The following is a 19,456-nucleotide window of genomic DNA, read 5'->3' on the forward strand; positions in this document are numbered from 1 at the left end:
ACGAGACTGATATTTTAATATTAGTTTAATATTTTAGACAAATCATGTTGTCATTCAGATTGTCATTCATTTTTACATATAATAATGGATGAAACTAATGGGGAAATAAGAAGATTAAATGTTTTAATGGGGAAATAAGAAGGTTAAATGTTTTAATGGGGAAATAAGAAGGTTAAATGTTTTAATTGGGACATAATATGTTTTGAACTGTACAGAATTCAGGTTTGTAGAAGTTGAGTTCAGTGGTGCTTTCACAATGGTCCAGTACATTAATTCATTAATGATTCTGTTGTTACCTGTACACTCCAGGGGTGATAAAACAGATGTTATTTCACGGTCATGTTGTGTATCTGCTGTTGTCTGCAGACGGCGCAGAAGCAGGACCAGCTGAACGGCTGCAGAAATGTTGAGGTGCACATCTCTCTCACACACACACACACACAGGACTGAAGGAACGAATGCTTAACCAACACACACTCCTGTGGGAAAGTGAGAGACTGCACTGAAGATGGGTGTATGTGTATGACTCAGGATCAGAGCAGTTGCTTCTGGGACCTGTGTGTGTGTGTGAGTGTGTGTGTGTGTGAGTGTGTGTGTGAGTGTGTATGTGTGTGTGTGTGTGAGTGTGTGTGTGAGTGTGTGTGTGTGTGTGAGTGTGTGTGTGTATGTGAGTGTGTGTGTGTGTGTGTGTGCATGAGAGTGTGTGTCTGAGTGTGTGTGTGTGTGTGTGAGTGTGTGAGTATGTGTGTGTGTGAGTGTGAGTGTGTGTGTGTGTGTGTGTGTGTGTGTGTGTGTGTGTGTGTGATTTAAATACTAGATACTTCTCTTTAATATGTGTGAATAATGAATGTACCTCAGGTTGGATTAATTACCTTCATGTCTCCCCCTCTCAGGCGATTGGCTGTACTCAGGCTAACTGCCTCTGTGACGGCTTCCAGCCAGGAAAACTCAACCTCAGGTCATGTGACCGCTGTACACATGGATGGGTCACACACGGTGAGTGTGCAACAGCGTGTGTGTGTGTGTGTGTATGTGAAGGTGTGCGTGCGTGTGCATGTGTGTGCGTGTGTGTGTGTGTGTGTGTGAGATGGAGTGTCTAGTACTGATCTCCATACACCAGTAGTTGTGTTTGATGTATACAAGACTTGAGTTATATTGAAGCTCAGGAGTCTCACTGCCTGCATCTGTCTCACTGTCTACACCTGTCCCACTGCCTGTCCTTATCTCACTGCCTGTACCTGTCTCACTGCTTGTACCTATGTCACTGCCTGTCCCTGTCTCGCTGCTGCTGCATTAGGGAACAGCTAACCTGACAGAGGCAGGAAATATACAGGTAGGGACAGGGAGACAGGGAAAGTGGGAGACAGGGAGACAGGGAGAGTGGGAGACAGGGAGAGTGGGAGAGTGGGAGACAGGGAGAGTGGGAGAGTGGGAGACAGGGAGAGTGGGAGAGTGGGAGACAGGGAGAGTGGGAGACAGGGAGAGTGGGAGAGTGGGAGACAGGGAGAGTGGGAGACAGGGAGAGTGGGAGAGTGGGAGACAGGGAGAGTGGGAGAGTGGGAGACAGGGAGAGTGGGAGAGTGGGAGACAGGGAGAGTGGGAGACAGGGAGAGTGGGAGAGTGGGAGAGACAGCAGGTGCCTTCTGTTGTTCTGCTTTCATGGGAAGATTTTCTGATACTCATTTTGTCAAGTAAGAATGGAGTCACTAACAAACATTTACTTCTGGTTTTCTTTGTGTGTGTGTGTGTGGGGGGTGATGTGTGTGTGTGTGTGTGATGTGTGTGTGTGTGTTTGTGCTTGCGCATGTGTGTTTGTGTGTGCGTGTAGCTGTACGTAAGCTGGGTGCGGGGGCAGTGTTGGGCTCAGGGCAGGTGGAGATGGTGCAGCCTCCCCTGGTGTTTGACATCAGCAGTGTCCTGCTGTACGGGACACAGGCTGTCCCCATCAGGATGAAAATCCTGCTCGATCGTCTTTACAGCGTCCTCACACACACGCATGTCCTCACCATCCTACACACACTTGGCTGGACACTACGAGACTACATCAGAGGATACATGTTACAGGTACTGTGTGTTTATACACAACCTACACACATACACACTGATGTACATGTATATACTTAAGAGCCTAAACCTTAGTGTTAGTAAATCAAACCTCTATACTACTTAACCCTGAGCTCCAATTAATCCTGACCTCAAATGAACCTTGAGCTCAACTTAACCCTGACATCAAATTAACCCTGAGCTCAATTTAACCCTGACCTCAACTTTAATAAATGCAGTTATTCATGAGAATGTCCCTCATCACTGATTGGTTTTGAGCCTCAGGCCACATGTCTGTCAGCTATATTGTTTCTGCTGTGGGCATGGAGGGTTGTGCCAGTTTCAGGTACAGTTATATTGTAATTGTGTATCTTTGATACTAATATATCAGCCCTACCACAAACACATTAATATACCAGCTCTACCATCAACCCACTAATGCACCAGATCTATCACGAACCTCCTAATATACCAGATCTATCATCAACCTCCTAATATACCAGATCTATCACGAACCCACTAATACATCAGCGATACCACGAACCCACTAATATACCAGCTCTACCATCAACCCACTAATGCACCAGATCTATCATCAACCCCCTAATATACCAGATCTATCACGAACCCACTAATACACCAGCGATACCACGAACCCACTAATATACCAGCTCTACCATCAACCCACTAATGCACCAGATCTATCATCAACCTCCTAATATACCAGATCTATCACGAACCCACTAATACACCAGCGATACCACGAACCCACTAATATACCAGCTCTACCATCAACCCACTAATGCACCAGATCTATCATCAACCCCCTAATATACCAGATCTATCACGAACCCACTAATACACCAGCGATACCACGAACCCACTAATATACCAGCTCTACCATCAACCCACTAATGCACCAGATCTACCATCAACCCCCTAATATACCAGATCTATCACGAACCCACTAATACACCAGCGATACCACGAACCCACTAATATACCAGCTCTACCATCAACCCACTAATGCACCAGATCTATCATCAACCTCCTAATATACCAGATCTATCACGAACCCACTAATACACCAGCGATACCACGAACCCACTAATATACCAGCTCTACCATCAACCCACTAATGCACCAGATCTATCATCAACCCCCTAATATACCAGATCTATCACGAACCCACTAATACACCAGCGATACCACGAACCCACTAATATACCAGCTCTACCATCAACCCACTAATGCACCAGATCTACCATCAACCCCCTAATATACCAGATCTATCACGAACCCACTAATACACCAGCGATACCACGAACCCACTAATATTCCAGATCTACCATCAACCCACTAATGCACCAGATCTATCATCAACCTCCTAATATACCAGATCTATCACGAACCCACTAATACACCAGCGATACCACGAACCCACTAATATTCCAGATCTACCATCAACCCACTAATGCACCAGATCTACCATCAACCCCCTAATATACCAGATCTATCACGAACCCACTAATACACCAGCGATACCACGAACCCACTAATATACCAGCTCTACCATCAACCCACTAATGCACCAGATCTATCATCAACCCCCTAATATACCAGCTCTATCACGAACCCACTAATACACCAGCGATACCACGAACCCACTAATATACCAGCTCTACCATCAACCCACTAATGCACCAGATCTATCATCAACCTCCTAATATACCAGATCTATCACGAACCCACTAATACACCAGCGATACCACGAACCCACTAATATTCCAGATCTACCATCAACCCCCTAATATACCAGATCTACCACCTACCCACTGATATACCAGATCTAACATGCTAAAACCCCAAATCAGTGTCTTACGATGATGTCTACAGTGTTTATTGGACACTCTTGTCCAGTCATGCTTTGTTATCTCTGTGGAAGAAATTCACCTGCTTTAAGTCTTCTCAGTTTCTCCCATTTTCCTGCATGTGCATCTTTCTGTGTAGGACTCGGTGGGGAAAGTTCTAGATCGCTGGGTGACCATGACCCCTGAGGATGAGGTTATGGCCCTGCAACACTTCACTCGCTTTGGTGAGACTAAATCCATCGTGGAGCTCATGGTTGTCCAGGAACAGCAGGGTCGTCTGGCAACCATCTCCACGGCGACTAGAGCTGACTCGGACATTCGGCTGTTCATTGAGAGCAGCAGCCCTCATCGCAGGTCCCAGCCACGCGTGGGTGAAGGAGCCCACAGACTCTGCGCTCAAGCCCCGCCCAGCCTGTACCACTTTGAACATCTCCCGGGGGGGAACCGGGACTTCCTTCAGCTTTTTCAGTACAGCGGTACATCCACGGCACCTCCTCTACTCCCCCTGTCCGCGTTTCTCCAAGAGACCTCTGACGAAGCTTGTGGACTACGGCAACCCAAACAGACCAAACAGAATCACGGCACAAACCGCAGAGAAGCAGAGGGCACAAGCCCTGCACAGGACAGGAGCGGCAGAGCCGTCCAGCCTGATGGAGAACTGGCCTACGCGACATCCGTATCCTCAGATACGCTGCAGGGTAAAAACAGTGCAAACAAACACGGCTCAGTAGCTGGCCGCGAGCCTCCTGTCCCCTGTTCTTCCTCCTCCTCCTCCTCTCCCTCAGTCACGTGGATCCGTAGTCCGGGCTCGTCTGTGCGCAGGGGTCGCGTAAGCTGCGGTGCGTGCGGGAAGACGTTTTACGACAAGGGCACGCTGAAGATCCATTACAATGCCGTGCACCTGAAGATCAAGCACCAATGCACCGTGCCGGGCTGCGGCATGGTCTTCAGCTCCCTGCGCAGCCGCAACCGGCACAGCACGAACCCCAACCCGCGCCTGCATGGCCCCGCCCTCGCCGCGCTGTCCAGCAGAGTCAGGCTTCCTTTGGGCGCCGACCGTTTGGTCCAGTCCATCCTGGACGCCCCGCACACACCATTGAACTTCCCCCCTGTGACGACTGTAGTACCTTCCTGTCAGACTGTATTCTCATCCAGCGGTCCCCTTGATCTCATGTCGCAACATTTAGGTGTTACCAAGGCAACCAGTAACACAGCAGTGATTGACCAACATCGGGAAAAACTCTGCACGTGTATGCGTGACTCTAATGGAGCGTCTGAGCCAAAGGTTGTAGACATGTCTCCTCCTACAGCCAATCAAAGCAGGTCCATTACCATGACTGACACAGTGCCCCGGAAGAAATCACGCAAGTCCACCATGCCAGTGAAGATTAAAAGAGAGACACTCTGTGAACACTACTGCCATGACAACAGGGGTCATGACCACAGTGATGATGAGGAAGATATTGAGGCAGCTCACCACGAGGGAGCGGGGCAACAGGTTTACCCCATAAACAGGCCGATGACCAACCTGCGGCTGAGCCAATCTCCCGGCACGCGGCGTCACGGCCGTAACCAGAGCTACGGCAGAAGGACACGCCATCAGGGAGATGACGGCGACGTTTCGGTAACAAGCAATAATCCGGCACGTGCCAGCTGGAACCCACGCTGCAGTCCGCATGTTCCTCTCACACCCGTAATCTCAGTCAGTGCTCTGGACGGCGAGGGAAACCATGGTAACGGAAACAACAGCAGTACAGAGGAGGTCTGGACGTCCGAGAAGAAGGAGGGGTTGACGGAGGAGAGGATGAAGGGAGGCAGATACAAACAAGAGGAGGATAACTGGAGAGAGAGAGAAAGAAACGAAAGAGGGGAAAGAGGACAGTCTCTCATAAAAGTCAAAGAGGAGGTGTGTGAGGACAGCTATATTTACTACAACAAACACCATGTTGTTGATAATACGGCAGCCGTGGACACTGTTGCTAGGATGGCAACCGGCTTGTCTAACTTGGAAAAGGGCTTTAATACCAACTCTGATCAAGAGGAGGAAGATGAGAAGGATGAAGAGCATCGAAGCAGTGGGTATTCAGTCATACTTAAACAAGTATGATGACCCCTGATGACCTATAATGATGACCCCTAATGACCTAAATTGATGATCTGATATTGATGTCAGCTAAATGCCACAAAACGTAAATGTAAATTGTAAAATGTAAATGATCCCTGATGACCTATAATGGTGACCCCTGATGACCTATAATGATGACCCCAATGACATCTTTGTATTTTCCACATGTGATTTTGTTTTTTAACAAGCAGTGCTGTGTGATGATCATGCTGTAATAGCAGTTTGTATTAGAAGAAGCAGCTCTATACTGTCTCACACATAATGTTATGAGAACAGGATTAAGTCTTACAGAACAAAGGCATGCACACACACACACACACACACACACACACACACACAGAGTAAATAATTCCACATGGTAACTCGTTTATGTAACAATGGACAGAATTTTGGACACTGAAGAAACAAAAATGTTTTTCACTTCATTCTTATCACTGTAACATGTACTGTGAGATACTGCTAAAACATATGTAAAGTTTATTATGGTATGTAATAGTCCTCCTATTAAGTTTGATTTACAAAATAAATTTCGATTCACCAAGCTACAGTGAATATTGTGATAGCTCCATGTGTGCTGTTTCTTTGTGTTAAAGACAATAAACTGAGTCTGCATGTTTGAGTAGGAGTGTGTTTAATTTCACAGGTTACACTTATGGGACAGATGTAGCAACATGGTTTCAGTAAAGGACTGTAAGGTGTCTCATGACAGTAAAGGACTGTAAGGTATCTCAACTTATGACAGTAAAGGACTGTATGATGTGTCATCTTATGACAGTAAAGGACTGTATGATGTCTCATCTTATGACAGTAAAGGACTGTATGATGTCTCTTAAGACAGTAAAGGATTGTATGATGTCTCTTCTTAAGACAGTACATGAGACAGCACTTAGGCGCGAGTGGAGTTAAAAATCCCTAGACACCCACTAGAGGGCAGAAGAGACCGAGAGAGTTCAAGAGGCAGATGTAACCCAACATCCTGAGCCATACCATCAGAGTCTGTGCACTGTCACAGGCGTACACGTCCTAAACTACTTAAAAACCTTTGTGAGGTGAATGTAAATAATTATTTATACTTTTCACTACATGAGAGTAATAGCAGTTTATGGCTGAATGGAGAGAAGAGAAATAACATTTATTACAATTTTACTACAGAATTTATTACATTTACTGCAACATTTACTTTATTTACTACAATATTTACGATATTTACTTCAACATTTCTACATTTACTACATTTACTGGTTCCTGCAGTAGCTTCCTCACTGTTCTGTATAAGCATAGTGGCTCAGTGCTGTTGCTGTGAAACAGTCATGAAGGACCTGTGGGAAATAAGACAACGTGGTACAAAGCACTGAGACAAGACTGTGAATTTACACACATGGCCATGGGACAACCTGTAGGGCTGGACATCCTGTAGGGCTAACCCAGCTGGCGGGGTGTATAGCGCACTGCACACTGTCACTGCACTCTGGAGGAGTGTAACAGCACACTGTCACTGCACTCTGCAGGAGTGTAACTACACACTGTCACTGCACTCTGGAGGAGTGTAACTGCACACTGTCACTGCACTCTGGAGGAGTGTAACAGCACACTGTCACTGCACTCTGGATCAGTGTAAACATGTTCTCTGGAGTGATGGAGCTTCACTATCTGGCAGATGCCAGAAGAACACAACCTACATTAATGCATCGTGCCAACAGCAAAGTTTATTGGAGGAAGGATAATCAAGTGTTTCAGGGGTTCAGCCCCTTAGCCCCAGTGAAGGGTGATGTTAATTCACTGCGGGAATATTTAGAATTGTGTCGCCATACCCGCGGATTATCCATACACCCAGCGCGAGACGATGCCCGTGACAGCAGCTAAGTGCTGCAAAGGAGAATTTGCTCTTACACCTGATGCACACACGCTACAGCTGCGTGGCGTGAGCAATGCGGAAAGCATCGTCCTGTCCGCGCTCATGTCAGCACGTCGCCCTTTCGTGCAGGTTGCGTGAACAGAGCTGCAGACCGTCCGAGACCCCGCTCTGAAGCGCGCGGTAGCAAGGGAATAGAAGCGACTCCGATTTTTTCCCCCACCACTGAAAATTATACCAAACAACGAATACGAATAAAAACACCGAAACGCAATTGATGTAATAGCCTATAAGTGTTAAACTAAAAACTACTTATTTTCGTGCATCATGTGCCTACATATTTTCCATCGACTTGAAGGAATTGGCCAAAGTCCGAAAATAAATAAATTAAATAAAAACAGGCTTTAACGTCAGCTACGTTGATGGCAAAAATAGATGGCAAAATGCTAACTGAAAGTAGAGAAATATTTTGATATATTGGAATATTTTAATACGATCCTCAGAATCCTTACTATAATTTAACACAGAAGGAAAAGCGTGGGATACCTTTGTATGTGGTGCGATGTTTTATTAGTGTATAACTCTTTTTATTTATTTATTTTTACTCTATTTATTTATTTAGACCTCTAGTACAGCAATCTAAAAAGAACATAGTTATTTCCGGCAGTAAACCCGCTGTACCGCGTGACTGCGGAAACTCTGCACGTGTGAACGGCTAATGCGCGCGAGCAGGTCCAGTCACACCGCCACGTCGCTCGCGCCACGCACAGGTAGCGCGTGAAGCAGGTGTTCGCGTCACACGACTGTAGCGACCTTCGTTACACCTGTTTGAATTGAAGGCCGTTTTTGATTGGTCAAGCAACAAATTATTTCATTCCCTCCAGCCAATTGGAAAATAAGATTTCTAGAACCAACACAGATGTTTACCGTGAAACTCAGATTTTCACTACCACCTGTTTTCTGAAGAGAGGATTATGGATCGCGTTCAGAAGCAACGGACGCAGGTATTTACAGAAGTTTTAACAACTTAATTTACTTCCTGGTTTGATAATACGTTACTGTCAACTACGAAGAACTAAAGTGAATTCAATATGTAAGGTCTTCACCCATGGCTTTAAGTAGCCAATCTGTGGAGGTTCGGTCTGAAGGACTATTAGAAAGATTTGTTATAGATCTTCTATGGTGAGCGGTTTTAACATATACTGGGTGTCGTTTGACTAACCACAATACAATTTGACTATTTAAAACGACAATTAAGGATATCTGCATTTACAAGCTTGCTAGTGAGAACGTGTGGCAAGGCGTTTTATCTTTTATTCCGATTTTCTTTATATCATTAATCCAGATTAAACATTAAACATGTGAATTTAATTTCCACTAGGAAAAATTATTGATATCAAAAAAATTGGAAACTGTTTTTGGTATCATATTTACTAGATGCTATTTTTATTATTATTTCTAGTAGTAAAATGATATTTTCTACTAGTACATTTGAATTCACATGTTCTAATATTAATTAGCTTGATTTGCATGTGAAATGTGAAAGTGGAGCATAATGGTATTTATAAACTTTGGTTTCCCTGAATGTAACTACTTAAAAGTGGAGCCTTTTTGTACAGACGTGCCATCTGAGTGTAGCGCAACGGGCATAGAGTGGGATGTCCCGGACGAGCCGGATGTCCGGCACATCCTTCCTGGAGGCTGCAGTAAGACGCCTCTCAAAAAGCTTTCGCCCCAAATCACCCAGCAGCTGTGATGCTACGTTCCCGCGCATGTCTTTTACTTAGAGGCCTAGTCAACTTCATTACCAAGCCCGGACCAAAGCAGCACCGTCTTCTGAATGAACGCACTGCGTACCTGTTTAAGGTCACATTTTCAGAAGCGACTGTTTTCTGAGGTTTGTCAACAGTTAATACATTTGAATTACAGAAGTTATTGAGCAGGATTTACTTTGTTTTAATGATACAAGGCGTTTAAGATCTTAAGGACTTTGCTAATGACCATGAACTGCCTTTCATAGAATGATTTCTAGGTGAGCTCCGTGTGTGCACCTCCTGTTATTTGTAGTCTGACTTCCTAAATGAGGAGTTTTTCTGGAGAGCAGTACACGCCTGCGGCAGAGAGGAGAGAGTAATGCGCCGTTTAATACACTGGGCTGCAAGACAGTTTGCTTGTCAACTGATCCTTTCTGTTATTGGCTGATTTTAGTGTGGTTCAGGGTAAGGGGTCAGACTGATCTGAGCTCAGATATGTCCATGAAGAGTGACCACCAAATAAACTTTAAGATTAATTTCTCCCTGCAGCTATCACACTGTACAACTCTGCACTCTAATTCGCTCTTTTTCTCAGGCGCTAGTGTGTGTGTGTGTCATTTGCACTGCACTTTATTACTGCTTATTCTGCATGGGTCATGCCCTTTTGTACATTACTGTATTCTACAGAAAGCCTGCATGTTCTGGGTACATATTGCTGTAGAACAACACAGCAACACTAACCGTATCAGTAACTGTGACCACATTTCCCACTCAGCACTAGGGTCTTGGGTTCGAGCCCCGATCTGGGTGGAGTTTCCGTGTTTGCCTGTGTCTGTGGGTTTCCTCTAGCGGTGGTTCCTCCCATTGTCCAGAAACATGAAGGTTGGGTTATTTGGATACTGTAAATCCTGTGTGAATGTGTGCATGTCCAGTTGGTGGTCTGTCCTGGTCTTGACTGCTTCCCTTTCCCCGGCACCCGGTGGTCTTTGTGTAAATTGCCACTTCTCATTTGTGTGAGTGACTTTTGTTAAAGCAGATATCTGTCTGTAAAGCATCCTTGAGTCTGAAAAGGCGCTATATAAATGTTGTTGATGTAGTTTTGTTTTGTTTTGTTTGTTTTTAAACAAATACAATGTTGTATTGTTTTCTGACCCATTGCGTACTACCTTGCATGTATGCTGCTGGAACACTCTCATTGGGGAAGAATGCGAGTTACGATAAAACCTCATACATGAAGTTGTATTAGGAAAATAACACCTTCTTGCACAAATGCTAGAATGGCTTATAAAATGTGGAGGGATACAGAAAACCAGAAAGATCAAGAACTTACACAAACATTCAGAAATGAAGAATTCCAAAGACTTCACAACCATTTTTGCACGTCTTTAAGATTTTAAACTCACAGCGTCCATAATATTTATAACATTTACAGCAGGTTTTTAAAATTATTTATTTTTGGTTTAGTGTGACTCAGAGCTCACTCACCGGAGTCTAGCTGTGTGGTCACTTCATGGACAATCATTGGTCCTTCCCTATGACTTCAGAACAGGAGACGCTGTTCCTGATCTGAGGTAATGCTTGTCAAGTGATGGGGCAGAGTTCCTGACTTCCAGTCCCACCTGATAAAACTGTTTGTAGTGCTATAAATCAGTACTGGAAACAATTAATTAGTTGTTGAAGTTGCATCACTTTTTAAAAACATTTTGTTTGGTATCAGTATGAATTCCAAAATGGAATAAATGATGTAAAGCAATATTGCATAAATATCTCTTTTGTGCAGTTATGAATGTTACAGAATGGGTGGTTTGTTTATGGGGTGGGGTGATTTTGTTTTTTTTGCCCACAGACATGAAGATGATGGAACATTTTGAGCAAAAAACATGTGACGTGTGTGTATGTGCATGCTACTACAGTATTTTACCATGTGCTCCATTTGTGGCATTAATCAGACACATGGCAGTCTGTGATGGTCTGTGATTTATCTGACATGTAGTTAAAATTAACAATAACCTTATCTATATAATGACTCATTTGTTGTAGTCCTAGTTGACTTTCCTGCAAAGTTGGGTACAACCTTAATCACACCTGATTTTAGCCAATAATTGGCCTTATGTCTGTCTGATGTTGTGTTGGGATGGAGTTTAGCAGGGAGGCACATTGGCTCTCTAGAAGGGGGACTGATGCTGGTATTGTACTGCAGGTCATGTATGTGGAGCGCTCCAGAGATATTTGGACAATGATACAGTTTCTGGCTCTGTGGAGAGATTCCCAAGACTCTGACTCTGATGTTCACACATTTCCTGATCTTAAGAGTGATCTTGATCCTAGAGAAACTAGAAAAATAATGATCACTGGGCAAACTGGCTTTATAACAGCTGGCAAAGGGCAATCTGATCTTCTACAAGGAAGACATGAGAAACTGTGGCATTGATGCCAGAGGTGTCGGTGTACTCAGGAGTGTGTACCCAAATCTTCAGGGAGGAGTCTTGGCTGCACCTGGGGAAGGTGATCAGCTTTGTACATCTGAGTGTTGAGGAGTTTCTGGTTGCTTTATATACATTTCTCTCATTCATCTCCAATAACACGAAGGTGCTGGCACAGCAGACTACCTAGATTCTTCAGTACATTTCAGAAATCAATGTCTGACTTTCTTAAAAAAGCAGAGGACAAGCCTTAGTCAGTGGACACCTAGACCCAGAAGGAAGTGGAGGAAAAGGTCCATCACTGGCGTCCAATCAGACTCTCTTATGAGGTATGACGGACAGGAAACAGCTCACCCAGCAAAGAGGACAGTAAAGTACATCAGAGAAGATCAGGGAGAATCTCTCTCTCTCCTCTCTCTCCAGAGAAATCTATCAATCTCTTCCACTGTCTGAATGAACTGAGTGATCATTCTTTAGTGCAGGAAGTCCAAACATACCTGAGCAGAGGAGGTGACCTCCATAGCGACAAGCTCTCTCCTGCTTGGTGGTCAGCTCTAGCATTTGTGTTGAACTCTGAAGAGGAGCTGGATAAGTTTGACCTGAGGAAATATGACCCAATGTCTACTGAGGCTGCTGCCAGTGGTCAAAGCATCCAGAAAAGTTGTGTACTGTTTTACAGCGCTGACTATATTTAGTGTATTTATTGGTGAAAGGGAAATGTTACATTTTTAGAGAAAGTTACAGTAAATATCATTTTACTGCTTGGCCCCCCGAGCAGTAAGATATTTAATTGAAAACATTAGGTTTCTAACTCCATGCATATATATATATATATATATATATATATATATATATATATATATATATATATATATATATATATATATATATATATAATATTAAATTGGTTGAATATACTTTTTTTTTTTTATAGTAGTCAAATATACTTGGTCATTGGCCAGTTCTGTTGAGAGTTGCATCCACATAATTTGCATAGTATAGTAGTTTCACTTTTTAAAATAATTAATTCGGTCATGTGTGCAACATGAGTTTCAATCTCACTGGTAGTTCATTCAATCTGGTTTTCGTGGCCAGCATGAAAATAAAGTCAATATTAACTAATGTTTGAGCATTAAAGAAGCAAGCTAAATTTATTATTAAACTTTCACTAAAATGATGACTAACATTGTCTTTAGGTAGCCAAGGTCAATTAGCTAGCAAATCAACTTAAAGGTAGTATAGCTAGCTAATTATATTCTGTAAGCTCAGCTATTGTACACATTGTGGCCTTTACTTTGCAGGTATTTTTGAGTTGTTTTGTTTTTATTTATTTATTTATTTTTATTTTAAAGGAGCAAAATGAAGCATGTACTGTAGAGCCTTGACTTGTAGCATATATAAAATTTTCTAATCTGAGGAGCATTTAGATTGGAGTTGAAGTGAAGGATATACTGATGTCTGTTTTTTAAAGAGGAACAAGCTTGATGGAGAGGTGAGGATAGTCACGAAGCAGTAGGTCAATGCATCGAGGCTGCCCCCCAGCCATGTACAACACAAGATAAACCTCTAGATTTCAGTTGGTGTCCAAGATGAGTAATGCAATGAAGAGTAGATGGTGTCCATGAATTCCTGCATTAGTGTAGCCAAGATGATCAAATACATCTGCTTAGGAGAACAAATTTCATGGCTAAGAACTTACAAAGGGATAACAAATAATGTGAACAATGACATTTTATAAGTTCTTGAAATTATATAAGAGTTAAATTCTCATTGGGTATTGGGTTTAAATTCTATGAGGGGAGGTAGCTGTCATGTGGTCTGAAAAGGTGAAACTGCCCATAGCTCATTCAGCCAGTAGTTGCTCAGCCATTGCTGAGGATGTACCCTTTTTATTGACCCTTGAGGCACTCCTCGAGGCTCTCACAAAACTAACTTCCTGTAGTGGGGTGACTTTTTGAATCTCACTGCAGAGGTCACGGACTTTGCCACTCAAAGACTGTCCAGCATGCTTGTGGTCAACTTGGTCTCACAAGTCATCAAGACCAAGGAGCAGACTCATAGAGCAAGTTTAGCAGCTCTTGTCATGACAGATTTGGAACATGTTAAAGAAGGGCAGTGGTAGCTCAGTGGTTAAACATACTCGACTAGTAATCAGAAGGTTGCGAAGTCCCACTTCTGCCAAGTTGCTACTGTTGGGTAAGACCCTTAACCTTCAATTGCTCAAGTTGCATTCAGTCATAATTGTAAGTTGCTTTGGAAAAAAGTGTCAACTAAATGCTGTAAATTTAAATACAAAAGGTACCTAAATACTTGCAGAAGCTATATTTGCTGAGTGAGTAAGACCTTAGTTGAACAGTGCCTTTGTGGAATGCTTTACTGCTGACGTGGTATGATGTGCTTTTACCTTCCTGCTGCCTTTATACTGGGTGACAACAATCTCAAGAGACTTTCCAAGAACATTTTGGAGGAACTGTCACCTGCCAGGTGGTTCTGGCTTACAGCAGCTCATGGCCTTCATATCTTTTTTTTTTTTTTTTTTTTTAAAGAAAAAGTTTTGAAACAGACATTGAGGGAAGTATGGTGCCCAGGTATTTTGGGCATAAAAATGTGACGCAATATGATGGGCAGGTTTGTCAACTTGAAGGGTGTCCAGAAAATGGGACATATTTTACATGCAGCTGTGCTCTAACAAGGACTGGGATAAAGGATGGAGGTATAGATCCAGATGAGAAGACCGTCTTTCACATTATTGGCAATGTTATAAGTGTTTAATAGTGTAGACCTTAACACTAAACCTTTTACTTGTGCCCATTTACACTTTTTTTTTTTTTTTAAATTGCACATTGCAACGAGTCGAGCTACCCAGAGGGCGCATGCGTGTGTGTGGTTTATTTTTGCTTTGGTATGAAAAATTTATAGAGAAAATTGTTTGTATTTAATTTGTATGTTTAGGATGCTGTTAATATACATTACAAAATTTCATCATTTCTCTCAGGCTTTGTGGTTGTAGCCTCACAGAGAAACGTCTGAGCTGGACCCGAGTGGCAAGAAACTGCAGCATTCAGGAGTGAAGCTGCTGTCCGCTGGACTGGAGAATCCACACTGTAAACTGGACACATCGAAGCATGATGATCACTTTAGGTGACTGTTGGTTACTCCTACTATTACTAGGCAAATTATATAATATATGTGCACAGGTTTCAAGAAACCTTTTTTTTGGGGAGGGGGGGATTGCTTTTTTTTTTTTTTCCCTTACCCTCTCATTTGCAGTTTGTTTAATTGCAATATTACAGAGGCAGGCTATGCTGCTCTGGTTTCTGCTCTGAGGAAAAATCCTTTATACCTGAGAGAGCTGAATCTGGACTCCAATAAACCAGGAGACTCAGAAGTAAAGCAGCTCTCTGCTCTACTAGAGGATCCAAACTTTTAAACTGGAGAAACTACAGTGAGGTACTGATTTACTCTTTTATACACACACAGTAAAGATTGTGTGCATGCTCTATTAAACATCAATAACTGGTGTGTTGCTCTGCAGTATTTTTGAAGCAATACGTTTATCAGCTTGATCCCAGAAATATATATGATGGGTTGGTTTGTCCCATGGAGTATTCAACCCCAGACATTCTGAATGTGGGAGATCAAAGGACAGCATTCCGAAGCTGCATGCAGGTTTACCATGGAGCTGCGTCACAGCAGTGGTAAGCGGGGGCATATAAAAAGAGTGTGTAGGAGTAAAGCCACTGGCAGTCTTATGGTGAAAGGGTTATTAAGAGAAGTTAATAACAATTTATTAAGAGTTACAGGGTCCAGAGAGGAGGGAAAATGGCAGCAGGCGAAGGTAGACAGGCTCACCTGGTAGTAGGAGACAAACCAGACTTGCTGGGAAGAGGCTCAAACAGCTTTCACTGGAGGTTCAACCAGTCAACATGGTGGCAGAGAAGTTCAAGCTAAAGCTACATTTGGTTTTAGGAAAGCATGCTGAGGCTTTCAAAGAAGGACTGGTGCAAGTAGACAAGCACCACCAGGATCTATAAGCTGAGACCCATATGCAGCGAAGCCCTTGGTACAGCAGGAACGATGGAGGCTAGTGGACAAGAATCCTCATACCTGTCCTGTTTTCAGAGTGGGTGGCTCCTGTGGTCCCTGGCGGTAAACCAGGGACTCATGGCTCTGAGGGAGAGAGTCAGCATTCTTTAAAATTGTTCTGAATGGCAGTGTATCAGCTAGGACAGCCGATGACTGACTGGGAAAGGACCGGGATTCTTGAACCGAGTGAGCGGATCTTCAGAGCTGGCTCAGACGGAGAGCCATAGGCCTTCACGTGCAGACCTTTCCAAAGCAGAAATTTGGATTTGTTACCAGCAGTACAATGGAACTCCAGTCTTAATCAGCCCATCCAGATAAGCAGTGATTGAATAAATTCCAACAAATACACGAGGATGAGGATGATGATGATAAATTGGTAAACTAATAAAAAGAAACAAAAAACATTAAAATATATCAAACTAAACCTGCATTTGAGTCTTTCTAGCTGTTTGGCAAGAGACTTTGTAAGCAGCTCACTAATAAACACCTTTTGTGCCAGACAGCCTGAGAGGAGCACTCCCTTCCGGGTACAAGCTGAGGGACAGGGTATGTCTAGTTATAAAATGCATACAAAATAACATTTGTTACAAACCCTGGAAGGGGTAGAGCCATTGGCTAATCAATGTTATTATTTTCTTAATTTCTAGATGTTACAAATTAACTTTTAAGATATTGTTGAATTGGTTCGTGTAGGATTTCTAGTAAACACAACTGGGAGTGATTAACAGTTTGTTTACAATAAGCATGAGATGAGCAAATTTGATTTAAATAGCACATTTTTACTTTGTCAATCTGTGCTATGAGAAAAGGTGACTGGTAGGGCTTTGAGTTTGATGGAAAGCCAGGCCTTCTTGCGAGCTGGGCTATTTATGGCTTTGGTGCTCAACATCAAAGCACCAGTGGGCTACACAATTAAAACTCTTGACTTCCATGGAAAAAAATATAACAGTGCTCATAGAATAAATCACATCATTAAACAGTCCTTGTGTGTTTGGTTAAAGAGTCTTTTAAACTCAGTGTGCCAATAGTTCTAGGTCACTAGAAGTAGTGGTAATTGCATGTATTATCTGCTTAATTGACATTGGTACACGCAAACAGGAATGTGTAAATGGCTTTAACCTTTAGAATGTATTCGGTGTGTGTGTAAAGTCAGTTCGGGTGAGGAAATTAACTTGTCTTATAGTACAAATGTTGCACAGTTTGAAAGTCACATTTGTTTGGTGGGGATAATGTGAAGAAGCCTGACCTCTTTCAGTTCATCTGATCCAGAAGTAGCAGGCACCTGATCAGCTTCTTGTCCAGTGCTGAATCACTGGGGAACAAACTCTCCCCACCCAGATCAAAGCCTCCCCGGCAGCAGCCTAACCGTTCTGTCCCACCCTTCTATACTTCGCGCTAATCCACAACTCCGTATATCGCTGCTACTGTTGAGGACTCGGCGTACCAAGCAATGGCTTTTTAAGTGAGACACACCGTGTGTGTCATGCTCGCTTGCAAAAATAAAAGTGTAATATCTATCTCTATTGGTCTAACACAGAGAGACCATGTGTTCCACTGAATCCATCTGGAGAAGGCGTCCAAACGGCGAGAGCCCGTTTTACTTGAAGTCTTCTGGCTGAGACAGAGAATTTTAGCCTCCCATCAAATCGCCAGGATGGCTCTGAGATGGGGAGAGGCCATTTTTCTTGGTCGTCTGGATGGCAGCGCATGAGCAATGAAGACTAATGATGGTGAAAACACCAGGATTCTCGGACCGAGGGACTCGATCTTTGGAGCTGGCTCGGTTAGAGTTGTGGGTCTTTGTTGGTAGGCCTTTCTGAAGCAGGAGTTTGGATTCTTTACCACCAGCACAATGGAACTCCAGTCTAAACACGCACAGACAAGTTCGATTGTGATGAGCTGTGATGAGCAAATTGCAACGACTACACACTAACAATAAGAAATTAAAGTATTAAAAGAAAGGGGGGGAAAAATATTTTGGAATAAACTATGCCAACATGAGATCTGAGTCTTTCTTTCTGCTTACCGGAGGGTTATCGTTTAGAGAATGAAAAGGTGGGATCTGTCTCCCTTTGCAGAAATACAGTGACACAAACCCCTCCTTTTGATACAGTATGTGTTTCGCAGCTTCACCTTGTACCAGAGACTGAGGACGGGGTCGAACTTTCCAGGTATATGTTGGGGTACAGGCCACGCCTAGTTCATTCATATTCAATAGCCTGTGTTTTTGCCAGGGCGGAATACGTGCAGGAATACGTAGGATCTGCCCTGAATCAAACAAAGAAAATGTACATAGGAAATTGATCAATTTACATACATTTACTACCCATTTCTATCTCCTGGTCTTAGATTTAAGTTTGTAAACAAACCCAGGGAGGGGTGGAGCAATTGGATAATCTGATTAATTTCTAGATGTTGCAAACTACCAACATTTTATATATTTTCTAATTGGTTCAGATAGGCTTTCTAGTAAACACAACTAGGAGTGATTGAAGTTTGTCCACAATAAGCATGAGGTAAGCAACACACCAGTGATATGATCTGGGTGAATAATGCAAATTAATAAGGAACAGGTAATGAACAGAATAATGGAACAATACACATTTATCAAATAATAGGAGCAAGATTATATTAAAATAAACACACATTAATGGTTGATTGTCATTTGACATCATAGTGGGTTAAATGGCTAGTTAGTGAATCTGTGGGTGTAACGTATCCAGCAGGAACGAGGCGAGAGGCAGAATGTAAATGCAGGAGGATGTTTCTTGAGCAAGGAGAAACGAAAACATGGGAGGCTAATGAAGAGACACACCAACTAGGCCAACGGAAGAGCGAGGGTGAAAACAATCTGAACACAACAGAACATGCCAAAATAACCAAGACAATTAAGGCCTAACCAGACACGGGCGAACATGTGAACAGCGAAAACCGAAAGAAGGACTGGAATTGAGGAACCGACGAGGGGCGGAGAAAATGAAACGGAACAAGAAAGTAAAGGAAAACAGATGCGACAGGGAAACTATGGAAACAGGGACACCAGGAGGCTGGCCAGTTGTGACAGAAAGAGAAACGTGCATATCCGTAAACATATTTCAGTGGGATAAGAAAATTTGGTTGTCTGGGTAAGCGTTTCAGCTTGGTAGAATTTATGGTCACAGTTCCCTGAAGTATAACCAGGCTGCTAAAAGCTTCCTGCATTCCAATCTGTGGGTTTTATGACCCCTAAGAAGAGGTGGAAGAGATCCAGGCCAGCATGGTGAGTCATCAGCTAGGCTGTTTATGGCTTTGTTGTTCAACCT

The 19,456-nt window shown here is 43.1% G+C and overlaps 1 protein-coding gene and 1 long non-coding RNA gene across 2 annotated transcripts; both read left to right on the plus strand.

Moving 5' to 3' along the window:
• Positions 1–339: 339 nt before the first annotated feature.
• On the plus strand, positions 340–6,372 carry LOC145652987 (zinc finger protein basonuclin-2). Its single transcript, XM_081704849.1, has 4 exons — positions 340–411; positions 894–996; positions 1,829–2,064; positions 4,054–6,372. Exons 1-4 carry the CDS (start codon positions 340–342, stop codon positions 6,019–6,021), a joined length of 2,379 nt encoding a protein of 792 aa, XP_081560975.1. The 3' UTR covers positions 6,022–6,372.
• Positions 6,373–8,781: 2,409 nt separating this feature from the next.
• On the plus strand, positions 8,782–16,547 carry LOC145652875 (uncharacterized). The gene is made up of 3 exons (XR_014119152.1): positions 8,782–8,895; positions 15,064–15,209; positions 15,362–16,547. It is a non-coding gene; the product is annotated as an uncharacterized LOC145652875 (long non-coding RNA).
• Positions 16,548–19,456: the final 2,909 nt, after the last annotated feature.

Source organism: Electrophorus electricus, chromosome 21, assembly GCF_041902795.1.
Source record: "Electrophorus electricus isolate QZ-2024a chromosome 21, ASM4190279v1, whole genome shotgun sequence".
NCBI classification, from domain to species: domain Eukaryota; kingdom Metazoa; phylum Chordata; class Actinopteri; order Gymnotiformes; family Gymnotidae; genus Electrophorus; species Electrophorus electricus.